The sequence below is a fragment of the Coregonus clupeaformis genome, unplaced genomic scaffold (assembly GCF_020615455.1).
Source record: "Coregonus clupeaformis isolate EN_2021a unplaced genomic scaffold, ASM2061545v1 scaf0047, whole genome shotgun sequence".
In the NCBI taxonomy this organism is placed as follows: domain Eukaryota; kingdom Metazoa; phylum Chordata; class Actinopteri; order Salmoniformes; family Salmonidae; genus Coregonus; species Coregonus clupeaformis.
The window spans coordinates 772,079-793,301 of NW_025533502.1; the positions used below are offsets into that span (position 1 = coordinate 772,079).

At 42.0% G+C, this 21,223-nt stretch overlaps 2 protein-coding genes across 2 annotated transcripts in view; both read left to right on the plus strand.

The window, feature by feature from the left end:
- LOC121551209 (metalloproteinase inhibitor 2) overlaps nt 1–21,223 on the plus strand; it is a 54,633-nt gene that overhangs the window by 13,729 nt on the left and 19,681 nt on the right. The gene's annotated exons all lie outside the window — the stretch shown is intronic.
- Nucleotides 1,442–9,127, plus strand: LOC121551210 (metalloproteinase inhibitor 2-like). The gene is made up of 5 exons (XM_041863765.2): nt 1,442–1,770; nt 4,942–5,015; nt 5,878–5,980; nt 8,549–8,670; nt 8,825–9,127. The coding sequence occupies exons 1-4, from the start codon at nt 1,641–1,643 to the stop codon at nt 8,665–8,667; spliced, it is 426 nt and encodes a 141-aa protein (XP_041719699.1). The 5' UTR covers nt 1,442–1,640; the 3' UTR covers nt 8,668–8,670; nt 8,825–9,127.

Consider the following 21,223-nt stretch of genomic DNA (forward strand, 5'->3'; position numbering starts at 1 on the left):
AAAAACATAGCATGCTAGCTCCATCCTGGTGGCGCAGTGGGCTAATTCCATGGATAGAGAACAGAAGATGCCACAACAAAAAAATTTATGCTGTAGCAAATTAATTTCCATGTGTCCTATCTGTGCTTGGAGTTGAAAACAGTCAAACCAAACTGTCATTTTTTTTTTAGTCATTTAAGACTAAGCTAGCAATATTATTAAAAGCCTTATTTGAAACATGTTCTCAGAATGTTATTTAATTACCTTCAAATAACCTATAATTTCTGTTATCAGAGCTTAAAAATAAACTCCCAGGAAAACGTTCAGGGAACCATAGTAAAACGTTCCCAGAACAGGTGAAATGTTCACTTCCGGTCTCAGAATGTTTAAAAAACGTAATGTTTAACCAGTCAGGAAATCGATGGCTTTGTTCCCAGAACCAATGGGAAACCAAAAACGTGCGTTTCCACAACTTCCAAGGATGTGCTAGCTGGGAGGCCTTCAAAAGGCAGAAATACAACCAATCAGAAAAACAGATTGTAATTTTGGTGTGCATAGAATGGGGTCATGAGTGCATTGAAATGTGTGTTCCGTGGCTAATTTTCTTCACAATATGACACAGATAGGCTCATTCTGTTCAGGACAACCCAGGGTATAACGCATGTCATCATTGTAACTGTGGATCATAAACATTGATACTGTAAATTATATCAGTTTTCAAATATAGTAATGTGAAGTGCACATTTGAACTGACGGGTGTGTGGTTTGCTTGTATGACATCAAAGTGGTATTTATTATAATCCTTAATGACACATTTTTCATAACACATGGACTCCTCTTGATTTACAGCATTTCCCTCACTCAGACAACAACAAATGTTCAAAAGTAGCCCAATTAGAGGGAGGGATGGAGTTATCTTCTTGTCTCGTGCGGGGTTCAAGTTTATAATGGCTGTCAGTCAAAACCCCTACCAGCACTGTGAAGTGGAGAACCTGAGCTCTTACGTCATGTATAGCGTGTTCCTGTACATCCACTGCGTTTCAATTTAGGCACTTATCAATAACAACATCTGCCATTTTCAACTCATATACGGGATGACAGGGGCTGTGAGTGGAAAGGGCTACGGGTTGCTTAATTGCCTACGGCAAGTGAACTGAGCAGTCGGGTAAATTGAGCCTGCTCTAAAGTTTTCCAAGGTGGTAAAAAAAAAAACTGAAAACAACAAAACTAAGGAATTCCAGTAGGCGTAGCCTAACACTGATCTTTCTGATTCATCCCCATTGTTTAAGTGAAAGATGGACAATTTATGGAATTTATGGCAGCCGGGCATGCCGCTGTGATGCGCAATTAGGCAGTGGATTTTTTTTTTTTACTGCGATTCTGGATTAATGAAATGCTCAGCCTACCACTGGCTTGGTTCTGACTGGGGGAGGAGTCACAGCCTCCAATAAAATGCGGTTGAAATTCATTCGAGTGTAGTTTACACCTCACCCTTTCATTAGTCGTATCCTTTTGCGATATTTGGCGAACCACTCGACCACATAAAAAACTTGGGACTAAAGATTTCTGTTCTTTAGCTCTCGTTGGTTAAACATTTTTCCTAAGGCGATAGATTTATATATTTTTCCATTGAGCCGACAGTAGAATAATTCGTTTCCAAAATGACTTGGTCCGCAAGCAGTTCTGTCATTACTCTGTTCGTTCTGTTCCTTTGGCGGGTTGGAGACATCGCAGAAGCTTGCAAATGCCCCACTCCGCATCTTCAACAGGCTTTTTGCAACGCAGACGTCGGTAAGGCATTTTTGGCAAGATTTGACTAACTTCTCTTCACATGTTGAGTTACTACTGTATCAGTTCGCAACATGCTAACATTTTATGAATTGTCTGTGGTCGTTGTAATAATAATTGGGACATTGTTATTAAGCCTATATTTACATTCGCACACAATTATTTACATAAGTAGGCAACAGTAAAATGGGCTACAGCCAGGGCTCTCCAACCCTGTTCCTGGAGAGTTATGTTTCTGAAGGTCTTCAATCCAACCCGTTGTAACTAACCTGATTCAGTTGATCAACAAGGTAATTGTTAGATTCAGGTGCGCTAGAATATGATTGGAATGTAAACCTACAGGACGGTAGCTCTCCAGGAACAGGGTTGAGAACCCTGCGTTATATTTTGATTTTGGCATAAACAGTATGCCTACAGATGCATTATTTGTCCAAAAGCTAAATGAGATAGCCACTGAGTGTACAAAACGTTTAAAGGCCACCTGCTCTTTCCATGACATAGCTTTCACCTGGCCAGTCTATGATCCCTACTGATGTCACCTATTAAATCCACTTCAATCAGTGTAGATTAAGCGGAGACAGGTTAAAGAAGGCTGTTAAACCTTGAGACATGGATTGTGTATGGGCTAAATGTAAGACAATATTAACACAAGGTACTGTTGTAGTGTAGACTATTGAAATCAATTAATATTGGTAGGCTATATCACTTATCTTTGACAGGTAATCTGTTTCATTATATTAAGAGGGATGGCCTGCTTTATGTACAACATACCGGTAATAATAAGAGGGAACGGTGAAGGGTGGAATAGTCTCACCTATTTCCTGTCACATTGATCCTCTATGGCATGTGTCAGACTCATTCCACGCAGGGCCGAGTGTCTGTGGCTTTTTGCTCCACCCTTGTACTTCTATGATATCATGGCGTTCAGCAAACAATCGTGTAAGTGCATGCCGCCACCTATTGTGCTGGAATGTACTATCAATCATGATCCGCCCAATTCTGTACCACCATGAAAATATAATTCAAAACCAAATAAATCCCTTACTTCTCCCTCCCCCAAAACCCCATTAAACTTCATCTACAGGTAAAAGTCAGTAAATTAGAATATTTTGAAAAACTTGATTTATTTCAGTAATTGCATTCAAAAGGTGTAACTTGTACATTATATTTATTCATTGCACACAGACTGATGCATTCAAATGTTTATTTCATTTAATTTTGATGATTTGAAGTGGCAACAAATGAAAATCCAAAATTCCGTGTGTCACAAAATTAGAATATTACTTAAGGCTAATACAAAAAGGGATTTTTAGAAATGTTGGCCAACTGAAAAGTATGAAAATGAAAAATATGAGCATGTACAATACTCAATACTTGGTTGGAGCTCCTTTTGCCTCAATTACTGCATTAATGTGGCGTGGCATGGAGTCGATGAGTTTCTGGCACTGCTCAGGTGTTATGAGAGCCCAGGTTGCTCTGATAGTGGCCTTCAACTCTTCTGCGTTGTTGGGTCTGGCATTCTGCATCTTCCTTTTCACAATACCCCACAGATTTTCTATGGGGCTACGGTCAGGGGAGTTGGCTGGCCAATTTAGAACAGAAATACCATGGTCCGTAAACCAGGCACGGGTAGATTTTGCGCTGTGTGCAGGCGCCAAGTCCTGTTGGAACCTGAAATCTCCATCTCCATAGAGCAGGTCAGCAGCAGGAAGCATGAAGTGCTCTAAAACTTGCTGGTAGACGGCTGCGTTGACCCTGGATCTCAGGAAACAGAGTGGACCGACACCAGCAGATGACATGGCACCCCAAACCATCACTGATGGTGGAAACTTTACACTAGACTTCAGGCAACGTGGATCCTGTGCCTCTCCTGTCTTCCTCCAGACTCTGGGACCTCGATTTCCAAAGGAAATGCAAAATTTGCTTTCGTCAGAAAACATGACTTTAGACCACTCAGCAGCAGTCCAGCTCTTTTTTTTCCTTAGCCCAGGTGAGACGCTTTTCGCGCTGTTTCTTGGTCAACAGTGGCTTGACACGAGGTATGCGGCAGTTGAAACCCATGTCTTTCAAGCGTCTCTTGGTGGTGGATCTTGAAGCCCTGACTCCAGCAGCTGTCCACTCCTTGTGAATCTCCCCCACATTTTTGAATGGGTTTTTTTTTCACAATCTTGACTAGGGCGCGGTGATCCCTATCGCTTGTACACTTTTTCTGACCACAGTTTTTCCTTCCCTTTGCCTCTCTATTAATGTGTTTGGACACAGAGCTCTGAGAACAGCCAGCCTCTTCTGCAATAACCTTTTGTGTCTTTCCCTCCTTGTGCAATGTGTCGATGGTCGCCTTTTGGACAGCTGTCAAATCTGAAGTCTTCCCCATGTTTGTGTAGGCTTCAGAACTGGACTGAGAGACCATTTAAAGCCCTTTGCAGGTGTTTTGAGTTAATCAGCTGATTAGTTTGTGGCACCAGGTGTCTTCAAAATGTAACCCTTACACAATATTCTAATTTTGTGACACACGGAATTTTGGATTTTCATTTGTTGCCACTTCAAATCATCAAAATTAAATGAAATAAACATTTGAATGCATCAGTCTGTGTGCAATGAATAAATATAATGTACAAGTTACACCTTTTGAATGCAATTACTGAAATAAATCAAGTTTTTCAAAATATTCTAATTTACTGACTTTTACCTGTATATCATGCTGAAACACTCCACCCTTAGGATTGTTCAGCATGTCAACAACCATTTCAACAGTAACATCTGTTACCCCCAATATCTCTTTTGCCATCTCCACATTAACTTTCAACCTGACATTTCTGCTTTCCACAACCTGCGTCGTATTGATAACCTTATCAATAAAAGCTATGAAGTCAACTTTATTCATTATCAAAGTGTCCTTCGTCACCGCACATTCATGAGCACAAGATGTTTTGCCTATGCGCATGTGTGTATTCCGGTGCAGTTTTTCCCAAAGATTGCTGACTAGCTTCCTCCTGAGCCGACAGGAGCCTCAGAGCAGGCCAGGCATATTCCTCTCTGATTACAGCTGAGGCGCTCATATGCCTCTCAAATGCGTAACAACGTTAAACCTTTAGTGTCTGACTGACCAGTATACCGGAATGGATTATTTCAGTAATGTTAGTTAAACCATGTCTCACTCTTTCCCTCTTCTAGTGATCAGGGCCAAGGTGATTGGAGTGCAACTTGTGTCTGGTAACATCCACAAGTATGACATCCATCAGATCAAGGTATGATCAGCCTTTTTATTAAGTGGTTGTTCCTTCCTGCATTAAAACATTGAAGCCCCCTGAACCCCAGTCTGACAGCTGGTCCCAAGTCACTCCCTTCCCCTTGGCTCCAACCCTTCAATGTTTGCAGATCTGGGTAGGTATAAGCAGTGTAGTTGTGGCGCGTCCACCCTACTGGTCCAAGACTATGGCGACGTCCTCTATATGAACTCAGCTGCCACTTCAATAAAGCCATTAGATGCAGTTTATCAAGGCTTTATTACGGGCGACTGGTTTAGTACTCATCACTACATTCTCTACCAGATAGTTGGTTGGTGCTATTTGATGTCACAGGTTGATCAATTGCTATATTTTCTTTTATGAAGCCCTATTACAAAAACTCTCACTGTACCTTATATCATTACTAACCTTTAGACATATGAGTTACCACACCTAGTCTCAGGGATGGCTAACTCTGGAAATTCCTTTGGTCTCTGAATTAGGTAAAGCAGCTTTTTTATTTGCACCGACTATGTAGAACAATCTTCAACATTTTCTAAATGTTGGATGTTTTGGTGCGTCTAGGGCAATTCAGGAAACTGATTGAGGACCTTAATACTGATTTGTTTTTTTAAATGACTTTATGCTTGCGTTTTGTGTGTTCCTGTAATTCAGGGCTCATCTGTAAAATAGACCTTGATTAAATAAAGTATTGCTTCCACCTTACAGATCTGGAAACATCAAAGGGCTTTAGACTGAGGGGATGGTGTATAAGAATGGAATTAGTAAAGACTGACAGTGCCCGAGAGCTGCAGTCAGTGAGGTTCAAACTGTATATGTAGGTGTTTGAAAGAGCTTTCTTTTTCTCCTTGTGATTGGCTAGATGTTCAAAGGTCCTGACCGGGTTATCCACGCCGTCTTCACTGCATCCTCCCCAGCCGCATGCGGCGTGACTCTGCAAATCAACAAGGAGTATCTCTTCATAGGTGCGGTTCTCACTACGTTACCCAAGTTCCATTGCCAGCACTGGTTAACCCTATCAGTCCTGAGACCCCAGCAAAAATGTGCTTTTCATTTATCTGCATGTCCAGCCCTTAAATTTAGCCTCACAGTAAAGTGCTTTACCATTTTATTTTCAGGACAGCCAGGGCTACAAGTAAAACACAAATTTGACATAAACAGTTGCATTCATGAGTTTTATTGACAAATGTCAACGACAAAAAAATCCACCAAGTCAGAAACTTGAAAATGAATTTATGAATGCTCAATTGTCCAAGTACAGAAATTGTTTCCTCAGTGGGAAATTAATATCCAACTAGTCAGTGACAACTGTTTGGTGTTTGTGACAGCAACTATGTAAGCGTATTACAGTATTAAAGATAGATCATTGGAAATCCGAGGACATATGTAGAAGAACCCCTTACCTTCTAAGGACTCTTGTGAGCTTCGTGGAGCAAAACGTGTTCATGAGTCTCAGCTTTTCATAAATTGCTTTTAATAGTACTTCAAACCATTTGGACTCTACAGACGTTTTTGTAAAAGACCCTGCCCTTGGCCCCTTTGGGATCTGCCCTTGTCCCACAAACCTCGCCCTAGCTCAGCCGCCGTTAATCACAAACTAATGGTTGGTACCAACATTTGCAGAAGAAATGGACTAATCCAAAAACTGGGCTTACTCAAGAAAGCCCACCTTGAATCTCATTTTGAAGTATGCAAAAAAAAGCTCAACACTTGGAATTCTGTAGCTATGTGGCAAAAAGTTGTGGTCTGACAAAACTAAGATATAACTTCTTGGCCTAAATGCAAAGCGTTACCCAACACTGCAAATCACCCAAAGAACACTATCCCTACTGTGAAGCATGGTGGTGGCAGTATCATGTTATGAGTCTCATCATGTTATGTTTCTCATCATTGGGGATAGAAGGGAAAATGAATGGCGCAATGTACAGTGTACAAAAATAAAAGCAACATGCAACAATTTCAAAAATTTTACTGAGTTATAGTTCATATGGAAATCAGTCAATTGAAATTAATTCATTAGGCCCTAAACTATGGATTTAACATGATTGGGAATACAGATGTGCATCTGTCGGTCACAGATCCCTTTAAAAAAGTTAGGGGCGTTGATCAGAGAACCAGTCAGTATCTGGTGTGACCATTTGCTTCATGCAGCACGACATTTCCTTTGCGTAGAGTTGATCAGGCTGTTGATTGTGGCCCGTGGAATGTTGTGCCACTCTTCAATGGCTGTGTGCAGTTGCTCGATATTGGCGGGAACTGGAACACTCTGTCGATCCAGAGCATTCCAAACATGCTCAATGGGTGACATGTCTGGTGAGTATGGAGACCATTGAAGAACTGACATTTTCAGCTTCCAGGAATTGTGTACAGATCCTTGCGACATGGGGCCGTGCATTATCATGCTTAAACATGAGGTGGTGGCAGATGAATGGCACGACAATGGGCTTCAGGATCTCGTCATGGTATCTCTGTGCATTCAAACTGCCATCGCTAAAATGTAGTTATGTTTGTTCACAATGTTGACCTCAGCAAACCGCTTGCCCACACGACGCCATCCACGTGATCTGCCATCTGCCCGGCACAGTTGAAACCGGGAATAATCCGTGAAGAGCACACTTCTCCAACTTGCCAGTTGCCATCGAAGGTGAGCATTAGCCCACTTTAGACACCGAACTGCAGTCACGTCAACCCTGGTGAGGACAATGCGCACGCAGATTAACTTTTCGGAGACTGTTTATGACAGTTTGTGCAGAAATTATTCTGTTGTGCAATCCCACAGATTCATCAGCTGTCCGGGTGGCTGGTTTCAATTCTCTAAAATGACGTTGGTGGCGGCGTATGGTAGAGAAATGAACATTAAATTATCTGGCAAAAGCTCTAGTGGACATTCCTGCAGTCATGCCAATTGCATGCTCCCTCAACTTGAGACATCTGTGGCATTGTTGACAAAACAGCACATTTTACTGGCCTTTTGTCCCCAGCGCCTGCGTTCAATCAGCTTCTTGATATGCCACACCTGTCAGGTGGATGGAATATCATATATTTGCAAAGGAGAAGTGCTCACTAACAGGGATGTAAACAAATTTGTGCACAATTTGAGAAGCATTTTGTGCTAATGTAACATTTCTGGGGTCTTTTTTTAATTTCAGCACATGAAACATGGGACCAAGACTTTACATGTTGCGTTTATTTTTGTTCAGTGTAAATCCATGAAACTGAGGCAATGACGCAACAAAATGTGGAAAGTTCAAGGAGCTTAGACTTTCAATAGGCACTGTAAAATGTTTACAACTAATCCATTACTTACTTATTATTAGTATGTACACTTATGATGAGATATCTGTGTTCTGGGCTGCATCAGTATGTCTTTACGCTCCAGGGTGAAGTTTTCCTCCAGGAACGTATGCCAATCCTAACCTTAACCATTAGTGGAACAAATGCTGAACTGAGCCAAGATCGGCATCTAGGGTCGACTTTACCCTTCACCTTGTTTTCCCCACAGCACTTTGACTCACTATCTCCTCTGTCTGTAGGAATGCTGGAGACTGGAAGGATGTACATAACACTGTGTGGCTATAATCCACGCTGGGAGGACTTGAGTGCCATGCAAAAGAAGAGCTTGAATCACCGCTACCAAAGCGGCTGCGTTTGAACGGTGTGTGATGGGGAATTATAGTAATATTACAGTACACCAGTTTTGTTCAATATTTACGCTGCACTTTTTTAAAAGGAAGTATACATGAGCTAGAGTATGGGGTAATGATCAGTCAGTTATCTTGGTCTTTCTCTCTCCCTACTCCGATACACAGATCATCCGCTGCAACTCCCTCCCCTGTCCGACCAGTTCCCCAGATGAGTGCCTGTGGACAGATTGGGGGACTGACAATGGCCAAAACCTTGTCTGTATCAAGAGTAGAGATGGGTCTTGTGCCTGGAAGTAGTTCCTGGATATTGAAGACTTCCTAACTCTACAGACCATCCGCTCAGTGACTAAAGATGCCTGCAATTAATAAAATTAAAAACGCGATGCTGCAAATAATTATGATTAAATGAAATAAAAGTGCTTACTGGTCACTTCTACGAGTGCAATAAAAATAAACTACAAAACCAAATATAGCGCTCCTTGTATTTAATTTGTTGCTAGTTAAGTGAACAGAAGGTGTTATCTCAGTGTTGGCCCATGTGTTTGTATTTCAGCAACAGTATTCCTGAAATGCCATCCTAAAGCCTGGGGCGTCTTCAGCATGGCACAATGTAGAAAGTTCAAATGGCATGTTATATTTACATTTTAGTCATTTAGCAGACGCTCTTATCCAGAGCGACTTACAGTTAGTGAGTGCATACATTATTTATTTTTTTTCATACATTCCGTGGGAATCTAACCCACAACCCTGGCGTTGCAAACGCCATGCTATAGCCCTGCTGGCCATTCCCTCCCCTAACCTGGACGACGCTGGGCCAATTGTGCGCTGCCCCATGGCTTCTGACGTGAAAGGAATAGCTTTTCTATCTGCAAAATTCAATGTTTGTCTACTGTGTGGTCCTGAAGTAGTTTGGGTCTAAACCAGGGCTTTAGTGTCATTGACCAAATTAAACAACTCATTCTTTAAGTCCCATGGGTGGTATGAATATTCTTATGTACAATGTAGTGTTCGTGTGCTAATCTTAATTAGGAAATTGACATTTCCAATTTACTAACTGGTTGTAGTTATACAAGGGCCACTTTCAACCAGTTACAAGTCAGACATTTCTGAATTTCCTAGTTCCGACTAGCACAGGAGTTTAAGTGCCACACTGTCCGACCACTGTCGTATTCACAATAACGGCTTCATCGTTTTGTATTTTATTTACTGTCTTATCTTACTATGGACAAAACCCCTTTTCTCTGCAACGGAGATTGTAAACCTGGTTGCTTTGGTTCACAGTGCAGGTTAGTGTTTTTCATCATGAATTTTGTTCTGGGTCATAAAATTTGATTTTAACCCTGACCTTAACCACACTGCTAACCCTAATGCCTAACCTTAAATGAAGACCAAAGCCATTTTTATTTTCATAGGTTTTTACAGTATAGCCTATTTTGACTTTGCAGCTGGCCTATCTAAGGGGAAATCGCTCAGTTTTGCCTCTAGGAGAAGACTCACACATTGCTATGTTTACAGTGGGTATCTCAACTATTCACCCACCCTTGTATTTTTTCACATTTTGTGTTAAGTGGGATTGAAATATATTTTTTAAATTAATACATTAAGTAACAAATACAGTGAGGGGAAAAAAGTATTTGATCCCCTGCTGATTTTGTACGTTTGCCCACTGGCAAAGACATGATCAGTCTATAATTTGAATGGTAGGTTTATTTGAACAGTGAGAGACAGAATAACAAAAAAATCCAGAAAAATGCATGTCAAAAATGTTATAAATGGATTTGCATTTTAATGAGGGAAATAAGTATTTGACCCCCTCTCAATCAGAAAGATTTCTGGCTCCCAGGTGTCTTTTATACAGGTAACGAGCTGAGATTAGGAGCACACTCTTAAAGGGAGTGCTCCTAATCTCAGTTTGTTACCTGTATAAAAGACACCTGTCCACAGAAGCAATCAATCAATCAGATTCCAAACTCTCCACCATGGCCAAGACCAAAGAGCTCTCCAAGGATGTCAGAGACAAGATTGTAGACCTACACAAGGCTGGAATGGGCTACAAGACCATCGCCAAGCAGCTTGGTGAGAAGGTGACAACAGTTGGTGCGATTATTCGCAAATGGAAGAAACACAAACTAACTGTCAATCTCCCTCGGCCTGGGGCTCCATGCAAGATCTCACCTCGTGGAGTTGCAATGATCATGAGAACGGTGAGGAATCAGCCCAGAACTACACGGGAGGATCTTGTCAATGATCTCAAGGCAGCTGGGACCATAGTCACCAAGAAAACAATTGGTAACACACTACGCCGTGAAGGACTGAAATCCTGCAGCGCCCGCAAGGTCCCCCTGCTCAAGAAAGCACATATACAGTGGTGTGAAAAAGTGTTTGCCCCCTTCCTGATTTCTTATTTGTTTGCATGTTTGTCACACTTAAATGTTTCAGAACATCAAACAAATTTAAGTATTAGTCAAAGATAACACAAGTAAACACAAAATGCAGTTTTGAAATGAAGGTTGTTATTATTAAGGGAAAACAAAATCCAAACCCACATGGCCCTGTGTGAAAAAGTGATTGCCCCCTACAACCTAATAACTGGTTGGGCCACCCTTAGCAGCAACAACTGCAATCAAGCGTTTGCGATAACTTGCAATGAGTCTTTTACAGCGCTGTGGAGGAATTTTGGCCAACTCATCTTTGCAGAATTGTTGTAATTCAGCCACATTGGAGGGTTTTCGAGCATGAACTGCCTTTTTAAGGTCATGCCACAGCATCTCAATTGGATTCAGGTCAGGACTTTGACTAGGCCACTCTAAAGTCTTCATTTTGTTTTTCTTCAGCCATTCAGAGTTGGACTTGCTGATGTGTTTTGGATCATTGTCCTGCTGCAGAACCCAAGTTCGCTTCAGCTTGAGGTCACGAACAGATGGCCGGACATTCTCCTTCAGGATTTTTTTGTAGACAGCAGAATTCATGGTTCCATTTATCACAGCAAGTCTTCCAGGTCCTGAAGCAGCAAAACAGGCCCAGACCATCACACTACCACCACCATATTTTACTGTTGGTATGATGTTATTTTTCTGAAATGCGGTGTTACTTTTACGCCAGATGTAATGGGGGACACACCTTCCAAAAAGTTCAACTTTTGTCTCGTCAGTCCACAGATTATTTTCCCAAAGGTGTGGGATCATCAAGATGTTTTCTGGCAAAAATTAGACGAGCCTTAATGTTATTTTTGCTCAGCAGTGGTTTTCGCCTTGGAACTCTGCCATGCAGGCCATTTTTGCCCAGTCTCTTTCTTATGGTGGAGTCATGAACACTGACCTTAACTGAGGCAAGTGAGGCCTGCAGCTCTTTGGATGTTGTTGTGGGGTCTTTTGTGACCTCTTGGATGAGTCGTCGCTGCGCTCTTGGGGTAATTTTGGTCGGCTGGCAACTCCTGGGAAGGTTCACCACTGTTCCATGTTTTCGCCATTTGTGGATAATGGCTCTCACTGTGGTTCGCTGGAGTCCCAAAGCTTTAGAAATGGCTTTATAACCTTTTCCAGACTGATGGATCTCAATTACTTTCTTTCTCATTTGTTCCTGAATTTCTTTGGATCTCTGCATGATGTCTAGCTTGTGAGGATCTTTTGGTCTACTTCACTTTGTCAGGCAGGTCCTATTTAAGTGATTCCTTGATTGAGAACAGGTGTGGCAGTAATCAGGCCTGGGTGTGGCTAGAGGAATTGAACTCAGGTGCGATAAACCACAGTTGAGTTGTGTTATAACAGGGGGGGCAAACACTTTTTCACACATGGCCATGTAGGTTTGGATTTTGTTTTCCCTTAATAATAACAACCTTCATTTCAAAACTGCATTTTGTGTTTACTTGTGTTATCTTTGACTAATATTTAAATTTGTTTGATGATTTGAAACATTTAAGTGTGACAAACATGCAAACAAATAAGAAATCAGGAAGGGGGCAAACACTTTTTCACACCACTGTACATGCCCGTCTGAAGTTTGCCAATGAACATCTAAATGATTCAGAGGAGAACTGGGTGAAAGTGTTGTGGTCAGATGAAACCAAAATGGAGCTCTTTTGCATCAACTCAACTCGCCGTGTTTAGAGGAGGAGGAATGCTGCCTATGACCCCAAGAACACCATCCCCACCGTCAAACATGGAGGTGGAAACATTATGCTTTGGGGGTGTTTTTCTGCTAAGGGGACAGGACAACTTCACTGCATCAAAGGGACGATGGACGGGGCCAAATCTTGGGTGAGAACCTCCTTCCCTCAGCCAGGGCATTGAAAATGGGTCGTGGATGGGTATTCCAGCATGACAATGACCCAAAACACACGGCCAAGGCAACAAAGGAGTGGCTCAAGAAGAAGCACATTAAGGTCCTGGAGTGGCCTAGCCAGTCTCCAGACCTTAATCCCATAGAAAATCTGTGGAGGGAGCTGAAGGTTTGAGTTGCCAAACGTCAGCCTCAAAACCTTAATGACTTGGAGAAGATCTGCAAAGAGGAGTGGGACAAAATCCCTCCTGAGATGTGTGCAAACCTGGTGGCCAACTAAAAGAAACGACTGACCTCTGTGATTGCCAACAAGGGTTTTGCCACCAAGTACTAAGTCATGTTTTGCAGAGGGGTCAAATACTTATTTCCCTCATTAAAATAAAAAAATTTACATGCGTTTTTCTGGATTTTTTTGTTGTTATTCTGTCTCTCACTGTTCAAATAAACCTACCATTAAAATTATAGACTGATCATTTCTTTGTCACTGGGCAAACGTACAAAATCAGCAGGGGATCAAATACTTTTTTCCCTCACTGTATAGTTGTTGCACAAGTATTAACCCCTTTTAGGCGAGCCTAAATTAGTTGAGGAATACAATTTGCCTTAACAAATCACAAGTTACCTGGACTGAAATAATAGGGGTTGACATTATGTTTGAATGACTAACCCTTCCTCTGTCCCCCATACAACATCTGTAAGGTCCCTTTCCAAAGCCTCATAAAGAAGGGCAGTGATTAGCAAAAGAAAGTTAGCAAAAATAGATAAGATCTTACTACCATGGAAAGGAAAATACCTGTCAATTTGTGGAAAAATCACCCTGATTAACTCTTTAGTATTATCCCAGTTTACCTATTTGCTTATGGTCTTGCCTACGCCTAGCAAACAGTTTTTTAAATTATATGAGAAAAAAATATTCAATTTTATTTGGAACGGCAAGCCAGACAAAATTAAAAGAGCATATTTATATAATGAATATGAATTCGGAGGACAGAAATTATTAAATATTAAAGCATTAGACCTATCACTAAAATTTTCAGTCATCCAAAAGTTATACTTAAATCCGAACTGGTTCTCAAGCAAATTAGTAAGATTGTCTCACCCACTGTTCAAGAAAGGCCTTTTTCCCTTTATTCAGATTACAACCTCTCACTTTCAGTTATTTGAAAAGGAAATAATCTCCCAAATGTCACTATTTCTAAAACAAGCCATAGAAAGTTGGTTGCAATTTCAATTTAATCCTCCAGAAACGACAGAACAAATAATGCAACAAATATTGTGGTTAAATTCAAATATACTAATTGACAAAAAACCTTTATTTTTTGACAGAATGTTTTAAAAAGGTATAATCTTCGTAAATGATATCATCGGTAGGACTGGTGGAGTTATGTCGCACATGCAGCTAACAAAAACATATGGAAATGTCTGCTCTACCCAAAATTACAACCAAATAATTGCAGCCTTACCGCAAAAGTGGAAGAGGAAAGTTGAAGGGGGAGAAAGTAAGGAACTTGTCTGTCGGCCTTGCATTAAAGAACATAATTGGTTAAGGAAAACTGTGATAAATAAAAAAGTATATCAGTTTCACTTAAGGACCAAAGGATTGACAGCAGTCCCATATAGATTGCAAAATAGTTGGGAAGAGATCTTTGACGTACCGATCCCATGGCATAGTGTTTATGAACTGACACGCAAAACGACACCGGATTCAAAAAATTAGAATCTTTCAATTTAAATTATTATATAAAATTCTTGCTACCAATAGAATGTTATTTATATGGGGGATACAATCTTCCCAGCTCTGCAGATTTTGCTGTGAAGAGATAGAATCATTAGATCATTTGTTTTGGTTCTGTCCATTTGTAGCTTGTTTTTGGACACAGGTCCAGGAATGGCTAAAGGATTGCAATATTTACCTGGAACTAACCTTGCAGATAGCATTACTGGGTGATCTGAAAAGTCATAGTCAATCAATCAATAATATAATAATACTTTTAGCAAAAATGTTTATTTTTAATTCACAATCTGTAGAAGCAATGAGAATAGAAAGGTTCAGAACTTTTGTAAAACATCACAGTATGGTTGAAATATATATGGCAAATAGAAATCCTATATGGATGGTGTTAAGAGATAGATGGGAGGTATTGAATAGAGTTGAAGGATGGGACTAATAACAAATAACAACAAATAATAACAAAGATAGCTAATAATGTAAGCATACTGTGTCCATAATAAGTATATAGGTTGTATGTTGGGAGCTTTTGGGAAAGAGCACAGTTAGAAAGATATGGCATTTAGAAGCAAACCGGATGGACATCATGAAAATGATCGGAGAGGTTGAGAGTAGAAGAAGTTTAGGAGCAAAAAAATAAATATGTATATATATATATATATATATATATATATAGATAGATATAGAATTATTGTAAAATTAACTCTGTCCATAAGGTGTAGATAGTAAGTATAGACCGGAAGTAGAGGCCTGGGTGTTGTTGTTCACTAATTTACTCCAAGTAGGGAAAGGATGGTGGGGTTGAAAAGTAATAAAGGGGAATATATATATAAAAAATAAAAAAAACATGGGGGATTGGAAGTGATGCAGACAATTACATTGATAGAAGATACAATCTATCTGCAATATTAAGCTGATCCATCCCCCCGAAAAAAAAACATTAGCATTGCCTGCTGCGTATTTCGACTGCACGCAAATAGATATTTCTTATTTCAGTCTTTGGGAGCTAGCTAGCAATATGGTCCTCTTCATCAATCACACACAGACCGCAGTTTGACTTTTCAAGTGAGGCTGTTTACATCTTAGAAGCAGTCCATTGGCTGCCTTCATCACGAGGGTTATGTACAGGAGTTCTGATAGATTCCAAGTTTAGCAGTTCAGCAAATTTGCTTGAGCAGACAATGTTGAAATATACTTTTAATGAGAAAATGTGCAAGAATTGAAGATGCCAGCGAAGTTCATAGTCATCATAGGATTGTTATACTGTCATATACAAAACATATGTTCCTCCAACGACGGGATCGATGAACTTCAAGTTTTTTGGCTTCGGCCCACAATGTATTTTGGATTCAAGAAGGCCTAGGTAGCCTAGCATTCACATTTATTCTTAACACAAATAAATTGATACATAATGTTATTACTTTGTTTCCCCTGACCAGATGGGACAGGGTGTATAGAGGCTTACAGTTGATCAGAATTATACATATCAGATCACTAATGTTTAGGGGTAGGCTGCTACAACATTTCTCTAAATAGTTTTTGCTTGTCTATCGGGAGTGAGTTCGTTTCCTGTTAAAATAATACCGGCGCTCTGCTTTCTATAGACGTTCCGTGCGCCATACCCGACCCGCAGGACCTGTGATTTCCGTGAATCTTATTGGTTACAGAGGTGGCACCACAGGTCCCAGAATGGTGGGACAATTATTTTTCTCCTGATGGTAACTAAGTTCAGCTTTGCCCAATAACATATACATATAGTAATATATACCGACTAGGTGCAGTTTTAAAGGGTCAGCCATATTATTACGGCGCCCCTGGAGGAAATTAGTTAAGTGCCTTGCGTAAGGGCACGCACACATTTTTCACCTTGTTAGCTCGGTTATTCGAACCAGCGACCTTTCGGTTACTGGCCACACTAACCACTAGGCCAGTGTTCCCAACCCTGGTCCTGGAGTACTCCCAACTGTACACATTTTTGTTGTAGCCCTGGACAAACACGCCATTCAGCTCATTGAGGGCTTGATGATTAGTTGACAAGTTGAATCAGGTTTGCTTGTCCGGGATTACAATTAAAAATGTGTACTGTTGGGGGTACTCGGGGACCAGGGTTGGGAAACACTGCACTAGGCTACCCATGGCCCCGCTGCCTTCAGCTTCATCGCCCCATGCTCACATCGCCCACTCAACTGTAGGCTGCCTCGTCGTTGTTTGTAATCAGGCCTACCACTGTCGTGTCGTCAGCAAACTTAATGATTGAGTTGGGGTCATGCTTGGCCATGCAGTCATGGGTGAACATTGCCTGGAAAGCCGACATTGAATTGAAATCTACGTCGGGCAGAAATTAGTTTGAATCAGGAAAGTTTCCTCTCACGACCTCTTAACAGCCAGAATGTTGAATAAAATTATATTTTAACGAACTTTGCCAGTTGTCCATGCAGTTGGTCCTTTCGCGGGTAGGAATAGGAGACATTATAGCCACAGGAAAGCACAGGTATAATTGTTTCAACTTTTCAAAGCGCTGGTAGTGCGTTCAGATTTCTATCACCTGAAGTATGCGCAGAACCATGCAAACACGTGCATGAGGTCGGCAAGTATGCATGCATCTTGTGCATGTACTTTTATTGTGCACACACCCCTGGGGGCCCCATGTTGAAGATCATAAATCAACTCGGTAGGTTTGGTGCTATGCTGTCATTTGGGCATGGCTACAGAAGCCTATAGCGTCGGTCTCCAAATGTAATTTGTTATTAGACCAGCATTTTATGAACTTCACTGTGGAAAAGGTGATATGTTGATATGCTTTGGTTTGCTGCCTTATGACTGGTTTCACATTGGTCTCCAGCGATCACAAGGTAAAATAGATCTAAAACAATTGTCATTTATATTTACAATCCCCTTATCCAAAACGAGTTACTCATTTACATTTACATTTACATACATTTACGTCATTTAGCAGACGCTCTTATCCAGAGCGACTTACAAATAGGTGCATTCACCTTATAGCCAGTGGGATAACCACTTTACAATGTTTTTTTTAATTTTTATTATATATATTTTTTTTAATTTAAATTTTTTCTTTTTTTTCTTTTCTTTTTGGGGGTTTCAAATGTCTCCGGAAGGTGGTGAGTGACTCCGCTGTCCTGGCGTCGTGAGGGAGCTTGTTCCACCATTGGGGTGCCAGGGCAGCGAACAGTTTTGACTGGGCTGAGCGGGAACTATGCTTCCGCAGAGGTAGGGAAGCCGGCGGGCCAGAGGTGGATGAACGCAAGCCCCTCGTTTGGGTGTAGGGACTGATCAGAGCCTGAAGGTACGGAGGTGCCGTTCCCCTCACAGCTCCGTAGGCAAGCACCATGGTCTTGTAGCAGATGCGAGCTTCAACTGGAAGCCAGTGGAGTGTGCGGAGGAGCGGGGTGACGTGAGAGAACTTGGGAAGGTTGAACACCAGACAGGCTGCGGCATTCTGGATGAGTTGTAGGGGTTTAATGGCACAGGCAGGGAGCCCAGCCAACAGCGAGTTGCAGTAATCCAGACGGGAGATGACAAGTGCCTGGATTAGGACCTGTGCCGCTTCCTTGTAAGGCAGGGTCGTACTCTCGAATGTTGTAGAGCATGAACCTACAGGATCGGGTCACCGCCTTGATGTTAGCGGAGAACGACAGGGTGTTGTCCAGGGTCACGCCAAGGCTCTTCGCACTCTGGGAGGAGGACACAACGGAGTTGTCAACCGTGATGGCGAGATCATGGAACAGGCAGTCCTTCCCCGGGAGGAAGAGCAGCTCCGTCTTGCCAAGGTTCAGCTTGAGGTGGTGATCCGTCATCCATACTGATATGTCTGCCAGACATGCAGAGATGCGATTCGCCACCTGGTTATCAGAAGGGGGAAAGGAGAAGATTAGTTGTGTGTCGTCAGCGTAGCAATGATAGGAGAGGCCATGTGAGGATATGACAGAGCCAAGTGACTTGGTGTATAGCGAGAATAGGAGAGGGCCTAGAACTGAGCCCTGGGGGACACCAGTGGTGAGAGCACGTGGTGCGGAGACAGCTTCTCGCCACGCCACTTGGTAGGAGTGACCGGTCAGCTAGGACGCAATCCAAGAGTGAGCCGCGCCGGAGATGCCCAGCTCGGAGAGGGTGGAGAGGAGGATCTGATGGTTCACAGTATCAAAGGCAGCAGACAGGTCTAGAAGGACAAGAGCAGAGGAGAGAGAGTTAGCTTTAGCAGTGCGGAGAGCCTCCGTGACACAGAGAAGAGCAGTCTCAGTTGAATGACCAGTCTTGAAACCTGACTGGTTTGGATCAAGAAGGTCATTCTGAGAGAGATAGCAAGAGAGTTGGCTAAAGACGGCACGCTCAATAGTTTTGGAGAGAAAAGAAAGAAGGGATACTGGTCTGTAGTTGTTGACATCAGAGGGATCGAGTGTTGGTTTTTTGAGAAGGGGTGCAACTCTCGCTCTCTTGAAGACGGAAGGGACATAGCCAGCGGTCAAGGATGAGTTGATCAGCAAGGTGAGGTAAGGGAGAAGGTCACCAGAGTGACCGGTTGAGTTGTTGAACCTATTGTTCACGTCACCTTCCAATATTTAATGGATTAAACATGTAAACTTTCAGTATTTTTGATTCACCAATATATTGTGTGTAAAGAACCTCCAAACACATTTATTCATAAATACTTTCCTAACCCTAAATAATATACAAGGTCAGAGTACTGTGTAGTGCCGTAGTCGTAACTAGGAAACTCAAACTTCCGACTTGATAACTGGTTGGACGCGGCACATTTACAGTGCATTCGGAAAGTATTCAGACCGCTTCACTTTTTCCACATTTTGTTACATTACAGCCTTATTCTAAAATTGATTAAATTGTTTTCTTTCCTCAATCTACACGCAATACCCCATAATGACAAAGCAAAAATTGAAATATTGCATGTACATAAGTACTCAGACCCTTTACTCAGTATTTTGTTGAAGCACCTTCGGTAGCAATTACAGCCTTGAGTATGACACTAAAAGCTTGGCACACCTATATTTGGGGAGTTTCTCCCATTTTTCTCTGCAGATCCCCTCAAGCTCTGTCAGGTTGGATGGGGAGCGTCGCTGCACAGCTATTTTCAGGTCTCTCCATTGATATTAGATCGGGTTCAAGTCCATGCTCTTGCTGGGCCACTCAAGGACATTCAGAGACCTGTCCCAAAGCCACTCCTGCGTTCTCTTGGCTGTGTACTTAGGGTCGTTGTCCTGTTGGAAGGTGAACCTTCACCCTAGTCTGAGGTCCTGAGTGCTCTGGAGCAGGTTTTCATCAAGGATCGCTGTACTTTGCTCCGTTCATCTTTCCCTCGATCCTGACTAGTCTCCCAGTCCCTGCCGCTGAAAAACATCCCCACAGCATGATGCTGCCACCACGCTTCACCGTAGGGATGGTGCCAGGTTTCCGCCAGACGTGACATCTTGGTTTCAGGTGCCTTTTTGCAAACTCCAAGCGGGCGGTCATCTGCCTTTTATTGAGAAATGGCTTCCGTCTGGCCACTCTACCATAAAGGCCTGATTGGTGGAGTGCTGCAGAAATGGTTGTCCTTCTGGAAGGTTCTCCCATCTCCACAGAAGAACTCTGGAGCGCTGTCAGAGTGACCATCGGGTTCTTGGTCACCTCCCTGACCAAGGCCCTTCTCCCCCGATTGCTCAGTTTGGCCAGCTGGCCAGCTCTAGGAACAGTCTTGGTGGTTCCAAACATCTTCCATTTAAGAATGAGGCCACGGTGTTCTTGGGGAAACTGTTTAAGCTTTGTCATTATGGGGTATTATGTGTGTATATTGAGGCAAAACATTTATTTAATCCATTCTAGAATATGGCTGTAACGGAACAAAATGTGGGGAAAGTGAAGGGGTCTGAATACCTTCCGAAGGCACTTTAAAACTACAACCAGTTATCAAGTCGGAAATGTCTGAGTTTTTGCTAGTTCTGACTAGCACCTGAACATAAGACTAAACATATTTATCCCACCGAATATCAGACTTAAAGCAAGGAAGAAAGAATTAGATGTTTAATTTGGTCAATGACATTACAAAACTGAAGCCCTGGTTTAGACCCAAACTATTCCAGGGCTGTGTTCAATAATGCCTTTTGGTTCCAGTTTAAAAACGAGCAGATGAATGCACAAGAAATTAATACTTTGAAGTTCATTTTTATTTCATTGTTGCCCTCTTTCACATTGACAATTTCCTGCAACCTGTCCTCACATCACAACTTCACAAGTCAATTTGGGGCTTGGAATTATGAACTACTTTTGATTCATTTAAATCATAATTTCAATTTGTAGCTGGCCTGTAGAGTTTAGGGGTCTTCCATATTCAGAACAACTTCTTGGGCGGTGACATCCCCCTGTACCAGGCACAGGACCCGTCACCCACCTTGATACAGGCAACGTTTCTGGCCCAGGGTCCGCTTTTGCCATCCACAGGCACTCATCTGGGGCGTTGATTGGACAGGGGAGGGAAGAGCAGGGGATGATCTGTGTATCAGAGTAGGGAGAGAGAAAAACCAAGATCACTGACTGAGCCTTAC

Coding starts and splice junctions, on each gene's coding strand:
- LOC121551210 (XM_041863765.2), top strand. CDS start 1,641: ATGACTTGGTCCGCAAGCAGTTCTGTCATTACTCTGTTCGTTCTGTTC. Junction 1,771..4,941: donor TTTTTGCAACGCAGACGTCG/GTAAGGCATTTT, acceptor TCCCTCTTCTAG/TGATCAGGGCCAAGGTGATT. Junction 5,981..8,548: donor CAAGGAGTATCTCTTCATAG/GTGCGGTTCTCA, acceptor CTCTGTCTGTAG/GAATGCTGGAGACTGGAAGG.